Consider the following 20,724-nt stretch of genomic DNA (forward strand, 5'->3'; position numbering starts at 1 on the left):
ATCAGGAACTATTGTACAAAAAAATCAGTCTGACAGACTTAATGGATTAGAACAATAGCTCTTCAAAAAGCAATTAGGCTCAGTGTATTTATATCTTTCGAGAATTTTTGATAAGTAGCAGCCTTTCCTATGACGTTTTATGTTCCAAGCCCAATGATTTTTAAGTAAAATTTTGAAATAAATAAGAGATTACTGAAGAAAAGTAATGAGAGAGCACTTGTTAATGCAACTAATGTTGGAGGGGAGTCGTATGGACATTTTGAGTGGAGTACCTCAAGAATTAGTGCTCAGGTCAGTTTAGGTTTCAATTTACATCTATGACTTTTCATAAACTGAAAGCAATTTGGCAAGTTCACCAAGTCAGGGGTGGAAGCATACACAGTCAGAGGATGCAGTCATGAATTAAGAAGTTAAAGTAAATCTATAAACAAAGAATCATGACTGGGAAAAGAGTTACTACCCATCGTAACAAAATGGGGACAACATATATATTGAATAACAGAGAAACAACCAAATATGTGGATAAAAGAATTGCAGATGTTAATCAAGTCAACATACAGTGGCAACCAACAAAGGGTATAAAATACTGAACGATACTGCCAAAATTGAGTCAGAAAATGATATGTTCTGGTCAGACTGCACCTTATGCATTGTTTCAGATTTGGCCGCCAGGGCACCATTGAAACATTCCAGTCCTGGAGGCAATATTGCAGAGCGCAAGAAGACTGGCCCTGAAGAACATAGGCTCAGATTCTGAGGGAAAACTCCAGACTGGGGCTCTTAAGGGTAAAAGAAAAAGTCAGAAGCTGACTTTACAAAAGTATGAAATATTACACAGTATAGAAACAGTAAACCCAAAACTCTACTTCAAGGTTTGTCCTAACAGTGAGATCAGGATGCCTGGACTCCGGGAAATTTAAGGAACACATACTTGTCATTAAAGTGCTCGGCACTTCATCAGGATGGTGCAAGGTGTTTCACAACTAATGTCTTGCCTTGTAATGTAATCATGATAATTTTGCAAGGAAATACACAGCCAATTTACACAAAGTACCATGGACACGAGGGAGGTGAAATCCAATTCACACGAACATACAGAAATGACAGATGAGGAATATAACATGGTCACAATGGCTGGAGCATCATGACGAGAGAATCCAATGGCCTGGCTTGAGATTTGGGATTCCATGATGAATGTTGATAAGGCACTGGGAGAACAGCCTGATCATTGAACGTGTGTCATTGTACCCTTTATGTCATCCCAATGAAACAGATGAGTCTACTGTTGACTGGGAGATGCAGAACTTTTAGCAATGCAGAACTGCCAATAGCTTTGAGCTAATTTGGGACAGATTTAGACTCTCAAATGATGGTGAGGTCAAAACCCATGAGGATTAATAAAGAGCAAGTTGGATGACTTAATCAGAGGATCAGTTTCTTTTCTTTTAGACAAATGGGCTGAATGGCCTTAATCATCTGTATATATTTTGCGAAATCATTGTACAGTTTTGGAAAGTTCTTGCTAGAGTTCACTCGTGAGGAAATACCAGTTGCTGTTTAATTAGTTTCATGTTAGAGTGATAGAGGATTGGTTTGCATTTCCAAGTCTTACAAAAGTGGTAACAGATTTTACCAAACTGTAAGGAAGCAGCTTGGAATTTACAATGTGGTACTCCCATACCTGGAGGCTGTGGTATGATTTGCTTTGATGTACCTGCTGGTAATAATCAGTAGTTGACCAACAGCAGAACCATCCTAGTGCCCTGTGTAGGGCGAATCAGGTGATCAGTCCATGCCCCATGGTGAAGTGGGAGGTTTGGGGGGTTTGGGGTGGGGGGTGGGGGAGAGTTGTCTGTGCTGGCACCTTAGAGGAACTGGCAGCCAAGGTGGAAGGTGACCTTTTGAATAGGTGAGAGTACGACTCTTTTTTTGTTTTGTTTCTGGTTTATTTTGAAGATGGGGATGGAAGAAAAAGCTTGAGGGAGTGGGGGTGCATGGATTTGTCCTGGGAGGAGAGGGGCCCTGCACAGTGTGAATTGTCCTAGGCCCCAGACTCCACTAGGGATGGCTTTTTCCAACTGCAAGCTATTTGTGTGAGGACTGGGTATGAAGCAGGGAGGACCTATCAGGACCATGTCTTGCAGTGTCTTTGTGTTAGATGAGAGGAAGTTTTTAATCTCTTGATCAACCACAGCCCTGTGTTTTGAAAGGCATATTGAAATAAAGATTAAGTCAACAGATTTTCAGAGTCGACAAAACAAAAAGCAAAGCAACACAAGAAAAATGTGGAACATTTAATTGTTGCAACAACACTTATACAAACATTCAAAAATTTAAATCTCACAGATAAAAATATATAGTTTATGAAAATACATCATACAATCCTGAAAAACCTTTGATCCTATAGTTTAAAATGTAGAATGGTGTTCATTGGTAGCACTTGGTATATTTTCCTATTTTAGCAATCTCTTTAATTCAGCAACATTTGATGGAAGGTATATTTGGATCTTGGTAGATAATTGTTGGAACTACACTGCAGCTAATCTATTGATCAAGTTGTCAATTAGTGGTTTCTTAGAAGGTGATATCTTAATACTGCCTCTAAACGGTCATTTAAATGATAAATGAGACATCCAGTGCAAATTTGTATTTGTAACATGGACTGCCTATGAACATGCTGGTTTGTCCATATCTGCCAACGATGTTTAATATTGAAGACAACTTCGAATATGTTTATGTTGTAGTCTGACAAACAAATATGCTTTCTTCGCTGATACTGTAATGTAGCAATCTTTAGTTTCATGTCAATTCACTACCCTGTCAGTTTAAGGTATCTTTACAACATAGTTTTCCTCGTTAAAGATCAGTACTTATACATAACTTAAATATTTATTGTTATAGATGTGATGGTTCCACTAAGTCCATAGGCGGTTATGTCCACAGTGTTTAAAGTAGTTCAGTGGCATCTCCTGGTGGTGCCCCAGTGACTAAATATATTATGTACGGATGAGCCATATATGCCTGTGGAAGTAAAAGCTCCATCGGTAGTCCGTAGTGAGTTTGCTAACTACTGACAGAGCACCATGGGGAGGGGAAGGACCTCTGGATTGGGGAAGAGGAAATTTAGCCCTTGCTTCCATATTTGACAGCCATCCATCGACTCCTCTTGGAAGAAGACGTTTGGACCATGGAGGAGGACAAGGTCGAGTTCAGTTGTAAAGCCCTTTGATGTCTAAGAGCTCATGTCACACACTGTCCAGTTTCAAACTCGCGAATGATACTGGAGGATGAACACCAACTACCAAACGGTACTCCAGAAGCAAGAGTCACTACCTTCAGAAAAGACTGGGGGAAATTTAATGGGGAAAAATAAGGATCAGAGTTTTCAGTTGAACACTTGTAGCCTTGAGGGAAAACATCATCGTTCAGTCTAACTGGAGAAAGGAATACTATCATTGTTTTGACTGAACTCTGATCTGACCTCTGAATCCATTGTCTAGAATGAACTGGGCTGCAATATTTACTGAGCCGTCCTCTTACGATTCAACTTCATCAGTGTGATTCCTTCCAACAATGTGCAGTTACAAGGTGCACTGTAACGTTTAAAAGTACTTGTGAAGTTCAGGAATCTGGAGGGATAAGAAAACACTTTCTCGATCTTTCGGTGCTAATTCGTGAAGATGTCTCAGATGATCACTGGGCTTCATTCACATCCATAAAGTCTTATACTTCCACTTCTGGGGCTTTGGACAAACCCAAGGCTTGGACCACGTCCGGGGTCAGACCACTCTTCAGGGTTCGCCGTACTGCACAGAAAGAGCAATCACCATTAGTACAGGAAGACTGAACACTTCTATCTAGTACTCTGGCCACTCTCACCCAGTTCCTAATGGGATGACCATGGAAGTTCCTCTGAAATGGTGCAAACCTGCACAGCAACATTCCATTCAGGGAATATAACCATTGTGGGAGATATTACAATTCACACTGGTGCGCCTGAAATATTCTTCTCGGATACAGAGAAAGTCATTTCACCAGGACAGGAGAGAGTGGATCAGGTTATGGACCAACATCAGGTTGGCCTTTGACAGAAGAACAAACTTGTTTTTATACAGCATGTTTCTTAACCTCCGGATGTCCCATAGCACTTTATAGCTGTTTTGGAAGTATACTCACAGGTATATTCCACACGATCACAGTATGATAACAACCAGCTAATCTTGTCTACGCTATGGAGCTAGTGAAAGGCCCGTGCTGCCTGTTCCTAGGCTCATGAACAACACACCAATCAGGCAATGACAAGGCTGAACGAGGGCCTTTGCCCACAATTAAGATCCCAGGGACGGAAGCCGTGCCCAGCAAGTGCTGCCAGTCAAAAAGTGGCAACTCTTGCACTTAGCAATGCCACAAAGTGAGATTTGAACCCATAAGTCATAGAGTCAAGAGCTTATAGCACAGAAGCAGGCCATTCAGCCCATCTTATCCATGCCAGTGAACAAAGATCTGACTACACCAATCGCATTTTCCAGCTCTTAGCCCATTGCCTTGGATTCTATGACAATGCAAGTGAACATAGGTTCTGCATGGTAGACTGGTTAGTAAGGTTAGATCATATGGGATCCAGGAAGAGATGGCAAATTGTTTCTGTGCTATATGACTTTATGGCTCTGTCTAAATGCTGCTTAAATGTAACTAGAGTTTCTGACTTGATCACGCTTTCAGGAAGTGAGTTCTGGACTCTCACTGCCCTCTGGGTGAAAACATTTTTCCTCAACTCTCCTCTTACCTTAAATCTATGGCCCTGGTTACTGACATCTCTACTAATGCAAAAAGTGCATTCCTGTCTATTCGATCTGTGCCCCTCAAAATCTTATACATTTTTGTTCTACTCTCAACCTTTGTTGCTTCAAAGAAAACAACCCCAGCCTCTCCAATCTTTCCTCATAGCTCAGACCCTGCAGACCAGGCAACATCCTGGTAAATCTTCTGTGCACACTCTCCATTGCTATCACATCCTTTACATAATGTGGTGACTAGAACTTCATGCATTACTCCAAGTGGGGCTCAATCAGCATTTATACAGGTCCTGCAGAACATCCCTGCTCTTGTATTTGATTCCTCAGCTAATAAAGGCAAATGTCTCCTACCTGTCTCCTTCACCACCTTAGCTCCCTGCCCTGCTCCTTTCAGAGATCTCTGGATACACCCACCAAGGTCCCTCTGATCATCTGTACTCTCCAAGGTCCTACCATTCATTATGTAATCCTGTGCTTTGTTAGCCTTCTCCAAGTGCATTACCTCCTGCTTTTCCAGTGAATTCCATTTGACATTGGGCGGCACGGTGGCTCAGTGGTTAGCACTGCTGCCTCACAGCACCAGGAGCCCGGGTTTGATTCCACCCTTGGGCGACTGTCTGTGTGGAGTTTGCACATTCTCCCTGTGTCAGCGTGGGTTTCCTCCAGGTGCTCTGGTTTCCTCCCACAGTCCAAAGATGTGCAGGCGAGGTGGATTGGCCATGCTAAATTGCCCGTAGTGTTCAGGGATGTGTGGATTAGGGGAATGGGTCTGGGTGGGATGCTCTGAGTGCCGGTGTGGATTTGTTGGGCTGAAGGGCCTGTTTCCACACTGTAGGGATTCTATGATTCTATGACATTCCAGTCTGCTGAAAATCTTTCTGCAATTTACAGCTGTCCTCCATATTTACCATCCTACCGATATGTGTCATCTGCAAACGTCTTTATCATCACCTTCAGACTCAAAAGGAGTGCATTACCAACAGGACCATGGCCAACATCTAACCTGACCTGGCATTCTGGTTAATGGCACTTTGTAGGAATGTTGAGTAGTGCACGGCAAATTGCTTTAATTCCCAATACTGACTGTTCACTTCGCAGATGTTAACACTTACCTCCTCCTCTCTCAAATAAAAAAACTTCTAATCAATCATTTTTTTATTAACTGGAACTGATGATATTTTACAATTCTGTTTACCAACGTTTGGCAGCATGAACCATGCTGACAATAAAAATATGAATTAAAGCAGCATCAAATTTGCCCTCCACAGAAAGCAAAGGGACAAATCCTTAACCAGCTACCTGAAATACAAGTGACAGTAAGTGGCTATTCTGTTCTAAAAATAGACAATTCACATGCTGAAAGATCAGGAAAATTATAGAAATTGTAAAAACCCCAGTTAGAGAGCAAATGAAGGGCACTGCCTGAAGACTTGTATTTTAATTGTTTCAATAAGTGTGATAAAAAGATTCTGAAATTTCATATGGGCCCAACCACAAGTAACAATTTCCAATGGCAATCCTGGATAATTAAAGAAGCATAAAAAAAACAGAAGAGACCCTTCAGCCCATTGTACTGCCAAAACTACACTGAATCTACACTAATTCCACTTTCCAGCACTAGGCCTATAGCCTTGAATGTTATGACATTTCAAGTGCTCATCCAAGTACTTTTTACTGGTTGTGAAGGTACCTGCCTTAACTATACCCTCCCAGGCAGTGCATTCCAGATCTCCAATCTTTCCTCCAATTCCCCCTGCCTTTCACCTTAAAAGTGTGCCCTCCCATTGTTAACTCTTCAACTAAGGGGAACAGCTACTATCTGTTCACCCTGTCCATGCCCCTCATAATCTTATACAATTCAATCATGTTCCTCCTCAACCTTCTCTGCTCCAAAGAAAATAACCCAAGTTTATCCAGCCCCTGTTCATAACTGCAATGCTCCATTCCAGGCAAAATCCTGGTGAATCTCCTTTATATCCCCTCCACTGCTATCACATCTTTCCTTCTGGTGCAGTGACCAGAACTGCACACAGTGCTGCAGCTGTGGCTCTTACAATCTATGCTTCAACCGATAAAGGCAAGTTCCCATGTTCCTTCTTAGCTACCCTATTATCTAGCCCTGCTGCCTTCAGGGATCTGTGGTCAAGTATCACAAGATCCCTCCATTCTTCTGAGCTTCCTAATGACCTGCCATTCATTGCGTACTCCTTTGTCTTGTTACTGCTTTCAAACTGTACCATCTCACTCTTAACAGGGATAAATTCCACCCTACACAATCCATTTCTATACCCCTGTAACTCAAGACTTTCTTCCACATTGTCGAAACACTTGACCCACTTACGTGCCATCCAAAAACTTACTTATCACCCTGCATTTTACCAAGATTAATCCACCTAGCCTGCACATCCCTGGACACTACGGGCAATTTCCCATGGCCAGTCCACCTAACCTACACATCTTTGGACAGTGGGAGGAAACCCACACAAATAAGGGGAGAATGTGCAAACTCCACACAGACAGTCACCCAAGGCTGGAATCGAACCCAGGTCCCTGGCGCTCTGAGGCAGCAGTGCTAACCACTGAGCCACTGTGCTGTTCTGTGGCTGTAAATTTTGCAATGGCAAGATTGCTTACATCCACTTCTGCAAAATTTCCTAACTTCAATCCCAATTCAGCTCATCTGCTGTCAAGCCCTCATTTGTGGGTGTGTGAGATTGATATTTGATTATTTCAGTGTTAATTTGAGACTTTGCCTATTGCAGTGTTAGACTGGGACTTTGCCTATTGCAGCGTTAGACTGGGACTTTGGCTATATCAGCACTCTCCAAATTAACTTTCGGTCTTACACCTGCCTCACCCTTGAGTTTATCTGAAACACTGCTGCCTGTAAACCCTCTCACACCTAGTTCCCTTCCCCCTTTGCCTGTGTTATCATTGACCTATGCTAGCACCTGGTTGACCTTGGTTTAAAAGTTCTCATCCTTATTTGGAAATCCTTCCCTGGCATCAACCTCCCTGACTCTGTAACCTCCTCCGGTCCTACAGCCATCAGATATTTCTCCAGTCATCCAAATTGGGGGTCTGGCTCTTGTGCGTTTTCCATCTCTTCAGCATTGCTTGCAGTGCCTTCAATTGTCTAGGTCCTGCTCTCTGGAATTCCCTGTTAAATCTCTTTGCCTCTTCAGCTCTCCTTTCTGATGCTCCCTATGCCCACCTTTCTGATCACCTATGATCGCCTTGTGAGAGGGGAACACAGGATGCCTTGTGACACGGTAGGTAGCATCATTGCTTCTGAGCCAGAGGCTCTGGGTTTGAGTGACCCACAGAAGGCGTGTTTGCATTGTGATCTAATAGGTTGAGTATCAAGTTTTAAGTCTTTCCAATGCATCTATGGTAAGTGATGAAAGCAGGAAAGTCTGCTTGATGTGGTGTTGCAGCCATCAAGCTAGACCATCTGGTGACAGGGTAGAAATCTCTCATAGGAAAATCTAGCTGTGAAAACAGACATAAACATATACTTTGCCACATGTGCCACTACGCACGGAACAGCAGGAAGGAAGGTCTCTTTCTGCGGTTTAGTCTATCATTTTGTTTGATAATATTCCTGTGAAACCCTTTGAGATATTTCACTCTGTTAAAGGTGCTATATAAATGGAATTTGATGTTATGGCTTTCTGAGGGAATTGCAATTCTGTGCAAATTGCTTGGATCCTATTTGTCGATTTCTTCTAAATGTCAGGCTCGAGGTCAATGGCTGGTTTTCTTTTCCTGTAACAATGGTGCAGTTGCATTAAATATGTCAATTTCTGTTGGCAGTTTGAAACTAATTGGCTTGCTCCAACCATCTGTATTATAGCACTTATCTTGAAAAAAGACTGACTTCAAAGAAAACTGTATTATTACAATGCAGTTGATTTTTCATATGATTAAAGGCTAGTGAATGTTGCACCCATAAAATGGAGGGGTAGTTGGCAAAAGGTCACTCATATTAGTGAATGAATCACATTATCACAACAAGCTAGACAAAGGTGTGAGCTAGTCGCTGCATGCCATGTTACTTTTCATAATCCTGAGTGACAGTGTTACGTGCCCTGAGGAATTATACCAATATGAATAATGCAACGTGCGTGTACATTTTTCATTATAAATGACTCACTAGGTCAGATACTTGGACAGTGTAATATCACAACCAGTAAGCCAGAAGGTCAAATCCTACAGTTGTCCATCATGCCAATTCACATGCTTCAGGGAAAAGAATTTATCTGTTTATAATCAGAGTGGGGAACAAAATGGGAGACATGGTGAAATAAAACATTCAGCATATTCTACCTGTAGTTTATTCACTGCCAAAGGATCGCTATTACAGCACATAGCAATGTGTGTCATAGTGAGCTGCTTATGACAAAGAAACAACTTGCAAATGATAAAGATAAGTGGATCTATTCAATAAACAAGAAAGCCAACGATGAGCATTCAGCAAACCTATACCATATTCTGCACCGATTCACATGAGCTGAGAAATAGCTTATTGACGAGGGACATATGAGTGCCCTGAATCTAAACTTCACTGGTTCATATTGAGTGCAGAGGACTGCAGCAAGGAGAGCCCAGAACTTACAAAATTCAATGAGAAATGTTGCAATTGAGAAGCATCTTTGTAAATAATAAAACTATATTCAACTAGAGGAACCTGGAGGATTTTAACATAATTACACATGGCTAGCTGACAGTTATCAAACTACAAATTTTCCTATCTTGAAGGTTTATCTCAAATTATCAGTTATGATCAGAGCTGGACATTCAACATGACCAAGATTCTGGATCTGAGAACCACACTGCAGTATTCCCAAATAAAAACCAAGAAAACAGCGGATGCTGGAAGTTAGAAACAAAAGAAGAAATTGCTAGAAAACCTCAGCAGGTCTGGCAGTATCTGCGGATAGAAATCAGAGTTAACATTTCAAGTCCAGCATTAACACTGATGTCTCTCCACAGATGCTGCCAGACCTGTTCAGCTTTTCTGTTCTTGTTTCTGCAATCTTCCCATATGTACATTCCAATCATTATTTCACTTTTTGTACAGTTATTTAAATATGGTTTATGCTTCATGCCTTTTACTTCCTACCTTGCTGTCTGTGAGGATTTTTCAATGCGATTGGTTGATCAGACTGCCTGTCCGTTGCTGATTGCCACAAATCCTCATAAACAGCAAAGAATTCAAAGTGTGCTTGGAATGGAGGGTATCTATGCTCCAGAATTTATTTTGTTCTCAGCTTTTCTCAAGGCTAGGACTTACTAACTCTTCGCCAATGACTGTATAACTTGGGCCAACGTTCTGCCTCAGCTAATTTAACTTCAGCAACTTCAAATTATATAGCATCTTCAGACGAAGAAAAAACGTCCCAAAGTGTATTATAGGAGTAAAATCAGACACAGGGGATACTGAATGTCAACAGGCAATAACAGTAAGGGCAGGAAGTGATGCTGCTATCACTGGAGATGTTTTACCTTTGACTGGTTAGATAAGAGTGAAAGGGTTTATTTTAAACAGTTCAGAGTAAAATTTTGTTATATAGCATATATATCAAGTTATGGATTTACAAATATGGAAATGCTATATAAAATATGGAAACATTACCATTATTACAAGGGACAGTTCTTTTATCATAAGGATTCTGTTGAAAACACGGTCCTGTCTTGTTAAAAATAAATGGTAAAGTTGTTTCATTTTGTATCTCCCAAGGTTTTAAGGAAAGAGTCACCGCTCTTGCAGCAACCTCCTGCCCACTCCCACAAAGACCTGATGTCAATCATTAGAGATGAAAACACTTACAAGATTTCCTATTTGCTCGTGACCTCTTGCGTTCCTTTGGGGTAGATGGCCTCTGGTTGGGATTCTGAGTGACCGATTTGACCAGGCGGTCCATAATTTCATCAGTAGCATCATCAGGTGGAGTCGCTACTTCATCTTTAGGAACAGAAGGATGAGGCGGACTGACCCTTCCTATAGCTGTAAATATCAAACGAGAAAAAATAGGGCTTTCAGTTGAGTATAAAAACGACTGCTGCACTGATGTTTGTAATGCATAGTGTGATCAAAGATCAAACATTTCTGCTAACCTGGTGTCTTTAGTAGATGAAACAAATGCAATACACAACTATGTGCAAACTGGGCAACCAGTTGTATACAATAAAGACACAAACTAGACTCTTATCTTTCCATAATTATTTCTAATAAAGAGTATCAGAGCTAAATGATTGTGTTTTTATAAAATCAATATTATCAATGCAATGGACAGCTTGAATGCTTCCTTGCCTGTTTAATCAAAGAGGGTTACCATATATCCTGTACTGGAGTTTGTATAAAATAATTGGCCCATAATCTCTACTGAACTCCAATTGGGAATGATCCTACACAAAACTTCTGCAGGGAGCCCCACTATCTGTGCCAAGGTCCAACCTAAAGCTCCAATGTTTCAGTTGGGAAGTGCCAAATGCTGAGTCGACTGAAAATAAGGTATCATCAGATTTCATGTTTAGCCTGCTCAGAATTACCACTTCTGAACCACAGTGGGTGTAGGGATCAACTTCTGTGATAGGGAGAATTAAAAAATAAATCAGCCAAGGTTCCTGCCCCCAGTTACTATACATCAGGAAAGAACATGTTTATGGAAGACAGATGTGAGCATCATCTGTTAGGTTGTATTGCACATCATGGTGAAATAGCCAGACAATACTCTCCATGTTGCTTCTAAAATAAAATCACTCAATTGACAGGATACTGAACGGTGTTTGTTAGAGATGGATTGTGACCTCAACAAGGGCCCGTACTATCAAGTGATGAAGGCAAGAGGAGTTGAACCATCTGCAGCAGCTTTCACAGTATACATCTAAATTCTACAGTAATTAATCCCAAAGGATTCTAAACTGTTTCTTAAAAGAATACAATAAAATACAAAGAACAATGCTAAATCCTGAAATGGATTATGGTAAATGTTGCCCCAGGACTGAATGTTGGAGAGAATTTCACCTTCGTTCACACTAAATTGGTAAGCTACAGTCCGAGATGTGCAGATTGCTAAAATGCTCTGGCTAGACATAATGCAAAGAGCAGCATGGGCAACTCCCAAAGAAAAAAAATGTTCGAAGTAAAGCTCACATCTGTTGCCTCTGCTCCTTCGAGTCTGTGGTTCTGAAACTGACAAAATATTCTTCATGTTCTCATGCTCCTCATCTGCTTGTAGCTGGTGATCTGGCGTTTCAGGGGCTGGGCTACTCTCAGTGCTACCAGCTGCTGTGGAGAACTTTGCAGTCTGCAATAGTTTGTGTAGAGAAATATCACTCAGTTAGACTGGTTTTCAACATAAAGCGGGCTTGTTTCTGCTCACAATGACCAGAAAGCTTTGGTCTCTTCATGACACACAAAATGTTATAAATTAATGGGAAACTTTACAGCGAACACTACATAAAAAATAAATATTTGAAGCGGACAGCCTGTTGCCTTAATTGGATATAATATTACTTGTCTCTCCATTAATAGGTGATTAACATAAATACTTACTTGGTGTTCGGACAGTACATTATTAATATGCTAACACACAAACTCTTGTTGTTTTATCATGCTGTCACTGCTTTTTGAGGGAAATACTTGACACTCAAAATGTTCAACGAATGCAACCCAGCAACTGGCAAAGCCAATATAAAATAACATGAAGCTAAAACAGTAGACTACAAGTCAGAGGTGACTGGAATCAGACCACAGTGCTCTGGTCAGACTAGGGTCCTGTTCTGGTCACCAAGTCATGACGGAAATGTTCAATTCTTAGAGACAGTGCAGAGAAGGCTGAACATATGCAAAAAAAACCCCAGGCTCTTTGGCCTTAAAAGGAGGCATCTTGCACTGAAGTTAGGAATTATTTAAGATAGTCAATGGTATGGAAAAGATGAACCGGAAAAATACCAGCATAAGTTGCAAGTTTTGGAGAAGGAATGCAGGTTCAAACAAAGGGGAACTTCACATGAGCACACACAAACATGCAAACACTCAGTACTTGATTTGATATATTTATTGTCATGTGTATCTTGTTACAAAATACAGTGAAAAGTGCTGTATGGTGTATAGTACTTATTGGATGGATAGATTCGTGGAGATAAAAAACTGACAATTCTTCAAAGGCAGTTGGATAATGCCACAACGACACCCAGGGTCTTTCTGGACATTTGTACCATGATAGACCTAATGGCCTCCCTTATCCACAAATACTTTGTGAACCCTGAAGAGAAAAACTTAATCTCCTGTGGACTTTTCTCTCATTACACAACTAAATTCAAAACATCACGCTTTAATTCATTGTTTTCTTAAACCGTAAACAAAGACATTCATTGTGAAACTGTGTCAGTCTATTTTGGTGTTGATGCATTTCGAGTAAAGTGACACTGCCACCATTTTACACACACAACAGTAGCCTTTTAAATCTGAAAAACTGCACTTTTACAAATTGCGGTGTTGTTGTATTTGATGAGAAGATAATGGAATAACCACTTAACTATTGGACTGAATTATAATCCACAGAATAAGGGACATTTCAGTCGGATGATCATGCTCAGGTATTGTCACACTTTTTTGATTTGTGTCTGTTGTAGATATGTGACCCCATTTGATGCCTTTTTAGTGTATTCTCTGAGTTTGGAAGAATGAAACTTGTTTGGCGTATGCTTAACATTTTGCAACCATTTGTGTTCCTGATATGTGATTAACCAAAGGCCAAATGTGCAGTGACAAATGTACTTGAAAATAACTCAAGCAAATCAAAAGGTAAGAGTGCTCAAAAATAATCTTGCATTGGATTGAACATTGCAATTGGTCTTGAAAAGCAAACAAACAAAAACTCTCTCCTGGGTCAGACTGACCTCACCAAAATAACACAGCCCAGAGCCAAATATTAAAACAGAGTTGGACATTTTTCCGATTTCATATCTAATTCTAAACAAAAAAAAATCAGACATGGTGCACGTTCTTCAGTTTTATAACCAGAAATCTCTTGAGAGTAACCAGAAGAGTTCAAATCCTGTGCTTGTCATCCTGACCTACACACTCAGAGACACCGTCGTTCTTACTGAATTATTTTCTGGTGTAAAATTAAAATTGTTCAAAGGCCAAACTCAATTCAAATTACACGTGAGCTGAAAGTCATCATATTATTTTTGTTAGAATGTCGCTGCACATAATTGCTCAGTATGAAAAGCACCAACTTGGAGGAAAAGCAAGTATTTTCTAGGCAGGTGACAGGTTGAGTTTAGGGAAGATTGATCAATGAGACCAAGAGCTCCAAAGAAGGTTTCAGCCCGCTCCCACCAGACTGAATGGGTAGAAAACAAAACTACAGAATGAATGACAAAACCAAACTATGGATTTCTCTATCTGCTTGCCTCAGTTTACACCGACTTTAGTCTCTGGAGTTTAATGCTCTTGTAAGCAATGAAGGCAACTTATTAACAACCCTATATTTATTAGATAAAGAGATTTTCCACATAGCGTTATAATGTCGCTCAAGATTTGTTGTGTGCACTTTCTCCCATATAACATTCGAATATTGATAGGCAAATCAAATTAGTAGCATTATAAATTTTATAAATGTAAACACATGGAGAATACTTACACAAAATGGAGGAAGATAAAAATACTACTCAACGCAATGTTGTTGAGGAGGTGCAGAATTGTACCAAAGGTTATGTGTGATCAGCACAGTGTGCACTCCAAGAAAGGAAACAAGGCTAATTCGGGGATACAACAGCAATTTGAAAGTAATTTTTGGCTCTTTAGCAAAGTAGGAACAACGCCTCTTGCTATAGTAAAACAAATGTCTTTCTCAAATAAATCTGATAAACTTTCTAAGAGGAGACTTTATTTTGTAGAATGGCAGATGGAATGATATTGCAAACTGAGAAGCCCTGAAGCGAATGACCAAAGCCCATTTGTTGATGTCAATGGTAACCCATTTACAATGAATAAGTTACTATTGATGTTTGGTTTGGAAAACCTTGACTGCTTGTATAGCACACCAGCAAGATAAGAAAAGACAAAATGAGAGTAATCACAACACAGTGACTGGGCAATGCCAAGCTTGGATTTTAAAAGCCTGTTTGATTGCAGAGGTTAGTAAGGTTGAGCAAGACATGGAGATGAATGTTTATACATTCTGGAAAGAATGATTTACTGTTCCTGTTCACAACTTTGAAGACATAGGAAACAGACAGAGTCATAGAGCATGGAAACAGACCTGAAGGACAACATATATGAATCTTTGGAAGAACAAGCCAAAAAGCTCAGAGAACTAATTATTACAGTACTATTTAACAACGATAAGATGCCTAGAAAAGCTGCAACAGAGAGAGAGACAATTGGCAGTTATCTAATGACAGCCTTTTCGTACTGGATCCAGAGGGCGAAAGGGGTATTAGAAGAGAGTTTCTGAATATGCAACGAATTATCATCTGCGAGAATGTAGAATTTACAAAACAAAATCTAAGCTGTTAAAAGGGAAAAGAAGCGATAAGCAAGAAAAAGGAAGTTCCAGTTTGTTTGTAATGGAGATACTTCTGATTCGCCATTTGGAGGACAAAGGATTGCCTTAAGGTTAATCTGATGTTGTGACTCAAGAGTAACAACCATTTTCTAGTTTATTATCTATGAAGCTGCTTCCGCTACTGTGTCCAGACATAAAGGTACAGCTTCCAGCAATTACTCCCACTTCAGAATGATGCAGCAATGGGTTCCTGAGTATTGCTATCACTCACTGAAGTTAAACAAGTTTTTCAGTCCTTGCTGTTGGTGGCTTTGTCAACTGAATATGTTACAGAAAACAAAGAAAACGTTCATTGAAAATTTGTTAGCAGAGGTAGGTTCCAAAAGTAAGCATAACAAATGAGTATTTGCACATCCACTGTTATAATTAGATGACCGTACTGATACCCTTAATGCATTCAACTGGGGTGTAATTGCAGTGCAATTTACGTGACTTCCTTACTCTTGGTTTAAGTTGCAAAATTATTCTTAATTTCTGCAGAAGACTTGGCACCGAATGCGGACACTTATCTGAAACTAATTTGCTCTGATCTTTTATGTTTATGTTACAAAATAACGGGTGGAACTTGTTCATGTTGTTTCGGTTTGCAGTTGTTTCATCTCAGATCCCTCAGCTCCTCCTTGGTGCTATTCCAAGGAGTATTTCAGAATCTCCACAACAATCCTCTACCTGAACCGAAACCCTGAGAGTTCAGAGATTTGATAGTGGCTGGACAGGGACAGAATCTCAGCCTCCAGTCACAACATTGGTCGTGCTCAGATCACGGAATTTGTAATCATTACATTTTCCTGTGGCATTGACTTGCCTTTCACTGGATTTTCAGTTACCAAGATATTATAATCTGATAAGGTAACTCTGGCCTCTTGAATATATATTCAGGCCCTCAAGAGAGGAAATACAAGCCCATAATTCACCACTTAGAAGCAAGCTTTGATCTATAGTGCCAAGCTACTATGCAGACCTCCCCAGCGCACATCCAGAATGTCAGTGATACTTGGGGACTTTAAAAGATGACCTCATGCAGACCAGGAGGCCAATGCCCTTAGAAACAGAACACTCACACAGCTCTGCCTCCTGCATTGCACATTTATTCCTTTCAAGTGCTGTTAGATTAAAAATCTTTCATCGACCTTGTCAAGCATTTCCTCTGCAGTGGTTCAATTAATTCCAGCTACCAATAGCTGAATCGGCTCCTCCAAAATGGAGACAATTCCTCAAGTGGTAATGGCGATGCTAAATGTTTCCATTTCAGACATAGCAGATAGCAATAAGAATTGTGGTGTTTCTTTATTCCAAGTCTAGCTGGGCTAAATTATGTACCATGTTTAAAAAAACTTTTTGTATAAAAATACAATTCACCTTGTTACAAAGTGATTTTACATTTCAATTCCTGAGTGTATGAACCTATCTCAGACATATCTGATCCCTTGGACCTGTGCCTTCATTCCTCTCTGCATTGTTTTGCAAAGATTCTTCCAATATGTTTCAATTTACGGCCCCAGTGCTAAGCCATGAAAAATCCAGGGCTAGAAGAATTTCTATAAGGCTCTGAAGGCGGAAATAATGCAGGAATTACTTACAAGCTTTTAAACAATAACCAATACTGTCCCTTCACTGGGTTTTTATTGTCATATAAGGTAAGGAAATCAGATACCTGGGCCGGGAGGCGTTGTTAATGTTTACAGCTACTGAAGAAATTCCATTTCCAAAAAACAATGAAGCCAATTGAATAAACTCATCATTCACATGTCTGGAATATGAAGCTTATTCCAGTCATTTGAGGATAACAGATTTCTGCAAATGATACACAAAAAGCAAAAATTGCTGGAGAAATTCAGCAGGTCTGGTAGCCACTGTAGAGCAAGCAGAGCCATGCTGTACGACTCTACGACTGACGTTTTGGGTCCAGTGACCCGTCCTCAGGACTGACTTGTAGCGAGGAGAAGGTGATACATAATGCTGAAAATATGGGGTGAGATAGGGGGGAAGGAGTACGAGGTGGGGCTGGAGTCTATAGAGAGAGAGCAGCAGGTTGGCTGACAAAGGGATGGATTATGGTGAACCAGAAAGAAAGAAAAGCTGATAATAGGGACCATTAGTAGATGAAAATGGATTGCTGTGATGAAAGCCACCAATATCATGGTGGGGGTCGGGGTGTGCGACTGGGTAAATGACTTGGAAGAAGGTATTTAGGCTCTAAAATTATTGAATTTGATATTGACTCCTGAAAGATGCAGGGTCTCCAAGCAGAAAATGAGGTGTTGTTCTTCCAGCTTGCGCTGAGCTTCACTGGAACATTGCGGCAAGCCTGAGGCAGAGATGCTGGCCAGGGAACAGGGTGGTGTGTTAAAGTGGCCGGCAACTGGATACTCAGGGTCTTTTTTGTGGACACAATGTAGATGTTCTGTGAATCGGTCACCCAGTCTGCGCTTCGTTTCCCCAATGTAGAGAAGACCACGTTGTGAGCAGCAAATGCAGTAGACTAGATTGTGGGAAGTGCAGGTAAAGTGCTGCTTCACCTGCAAGATGAGTTTGGGCCCTTGGATACTGAGGAGGGTGGATGTAAATGGGTAGGTGTTACACCTTCTGCAATTGCAGGGGAAGGTGCCGTGGGGCTATGTGCAGGGTGTTGGGAGTGAAGCAGGAGTGATCCAGGGTGTCCCAGAGGGAACAGACCCTGCGGAAGACTGACAAGGGAGGGGAGAGGAATATGTGCCTGGTGGTGGCAACGCGCTGGAAGTGGTGGAAATGGTGGCTAATGATCCTCTGGATGTGGATGCTATTGGGATGGTGGGTAAGGACAAGGGGAACCCTATTGCTGTTGTGGGAGGGAAGAGTCGGGGGTGAGGGCCGAAGAGATGGATCGGATGTGGCTGAGGGCCCTGTTGACAATGGTGCTGGGGAATTCTCGGTTGAGGAAGAAGGTGGGCATTTTGGAGGCTCCCTTGTCAAAGTTGGCATCATCAGAACAGAAGCAACGGAGATGAAGGAACTGGGAGAACGGAATGGAGGCTTTACAGGAAACAGGGTGTGAGGATGTATAGTCAAGGTAGCTGTGGGAGTCGGTGAGATATTTGTAGTGGATATTAGTGGCCAGTCTATCCCCAGAAATGGAAACAGAGATGTCGAGGAAGGGAAGGGAGGAGTCAGAAATAGACCAGGTGAAAGTGAGGGCAGGGCGGAAATTGGAGGCAAAATTGATGACGTTTTCCAATTTCAGACAAGAGAGGGAAGCAGCACCGATGATATCATTGATATATTGGAGAAAGTTTTGTGGTTTGGGGCCAGAATAGGACTGGAAAAAGGAATGTTTCACATACCCCACAAAGAGACAGGCATAACTGGGGCCCATGGCCACCCCCCTGACCCGAAGAAAATGAGATGAGTTAAAAGAGAAGTTGTTCAGAGTGAGGATGAGCTTGACCAGATGGAGGAGGGTGGTAGTGGATGGGGACAGTTTGGGCCATTTTTTTGTGTTAGTGGTACCCTGACAGTACCAAATAGTAAATAAAACCAGGAAAAGCTGGAAAGAGAGAGAATCAGAGTTAACATTTCACCATTGACCTGGAACATTAACTCTTTTTCACTTTATACATATTCTGCCGAAGCAGCGCTCTACAGAATCATTGAAACCTTACAGCCCAGGGAGAAAACCACTAAGTATGTGTCGACTCACAGCCAGAGCAACTCAGCTAATACCCCCTGCCAACTCCATCTTTACCCTGTAGTCCCCCTTTTTTTCTTTTACCAATCACTTTAAATTGGTGTCTCCTTCTTATTCACCTACCTGCCACCAATGGGAGCAATTTCTCCGCAGCGACTACATCAACACCTCTCATGATTTTGATTTACCTATGAACAAGGAGTAGGCCATTCAGCCCCTCAAGCTGGCTTTGCCATTCAAGACCAAGGCCAGAACTCAACATTCCAGCCTGCCCTCGATAACTTTCAGCTCACTTGTTGGTCAATAATCTCTTTACCACTGCCATAAAAATATTCAATGACTTGTATCAATCCTCCCCTCAGTTTTCTCTTCTCCAAGATCAATAGTCACACATTCTACACTCTGTCCATGTAATTGAAGCCTCTCAACCTAGGGGTATAAGAACATGGCCAGAAGTAGGCCATTCAGCCCTCTGAAGCCTATTCACCATTCAGTGACATCATGGCTGACCTTCCACACAATATAACTTGCTTGTACTATCCCTTGATGTTTTTAATATGTAGATAATTATTAATCTCAGTTGTGAATATAGTCAATGACTGAGGCTCTACAGCTCTGGGGCAGAGAATTCCTAAGATTCAATACTTTCTAAGTGAAGAAATTTCTCCTCTTCTCACCCCTAAGTGGCCTGCCCCTTATTTTGAGACCATGTGCCTGGTTCTAGACAGCTCTACGTCCACCACTGAGGAATCTTCCTTCCTGTATCAATCCTGACAAGCCCTGTAAGAAGGCAGAATTTATAATGAAATCACATTCCATTTTTCTAATCTCTAGAAAGTAGAGATAACCTAACACTTATGATACAATGATTACTGTCCCATCAATTTTCCCCTTCTGATCCAGCATTATAAGATTCTCCTGAACACACTTTAGAAAGTTTTCCCTCTCTCTGCTCTTTAACATACGACCAACCCACACTGTATTAGGATAATTAAAATTTCCATTATCTTTAGTTGGTCACTTCTGCATCTCCTTCTAATTTTCTTGCAAATTTGCTCTCTGTACCATTTCCACTGGTTGGGTGACACCTAGTAATGTGATGGTGCCTCTTTTCTTTAACTTTAAACAAACAAATTTAATCTTTCACCCTCTGGGATATCCAATCTCTCTGGTGTGTAATATTCCGTCAATACTGTCACACCTCTACCTTTCTTTCCCTCCCCACCTTTCATTATCCGAAAATATCGACCAACCAGTCCTGCCCATTTTGTGCCAGTTTCACCATGCAGCTTCTGCTTTCCCCTTCCTCATTGTGAGGCATGTTGTTGCAGAAACCTCAATGAAATGCTGCAGTCCATCTTGTAGACTAGCTGCACTGCAGTAACAAAGTGAAGGGTAGTGGTGGTGGGTGTAGGTGTTTAAGCTGAAGGATGAGGTGATAATTGAGCTGGCTGCTTTATCCTGTATGTCGAGGTACCCAACGGTTGTCAGACCTACGCAACTATTGTCATATATTCTCCACACGTATATCAGCACACCCCCGGCTGTGTCTTGGGGATAGTAGAAACTGCAGATGCTGGAGAATCTGAGATAACAAGGTGTAGAGCTGGATGAACACAGCAGGCCAAACAGCATCATAGGAGCAGGAAGGCTGACGTTTCGGGCCTAGACCCTCCAT

The 20,724-nt window shown here is 41.2% G+C and overlaps 1 protein-coding gene across 2 annotated transcripts in view; it reads right to left on the reverse strand.

The window, feature by feature from the left end:
* Positions 1 to 2,279: 2,279 nt before the first annotated feature.
* Positions 2,280 to 20,724, reverse strand: part of fhod1 (formin homology 2 domain containing 1) — a 298,364-nt gene continuing 279,919 nt past the window's right edge. For both annotated transcript variants that reach the window (XM_048605595.1, XM_048605594.1), the window contains 3 exons: positions 11,956 to 12,109; positions 10,630 to 10,806; positions 2,280 to 3,806 (listed from right to left, as the gene is read on the reverse strand). In XM_048605595.1, the coding sequence (XP_048461552.1) occupies positions 3,724 to 3,806; positions 10,630 to 10,806; positions 11,956 to 12,109 (414 nt within the window). In that variant the 3' untranslated portion in view covers positions 2,280 to 3,723. The remainder of the gene's footprint in view (positions 3,807 to 10,629; positions 10,807 to 11,955; positions 12,110 to 20,724) is intronic.

The sequence above is a fragment of the Rhincodon typus genome, chromosome 15 (genome assembly GCF_021869965.1).
Source record: "Rhincodon typus isolate 14 chromosome 15, sRhiTyp1.1, whole genome shotgun sequence".
NCBI lineage: Eukaryota > Metazoa > Chordata > Chondrichthyes > Orectolobiformes > Rhincodontidae > Rhincodon > Rhincodon typus.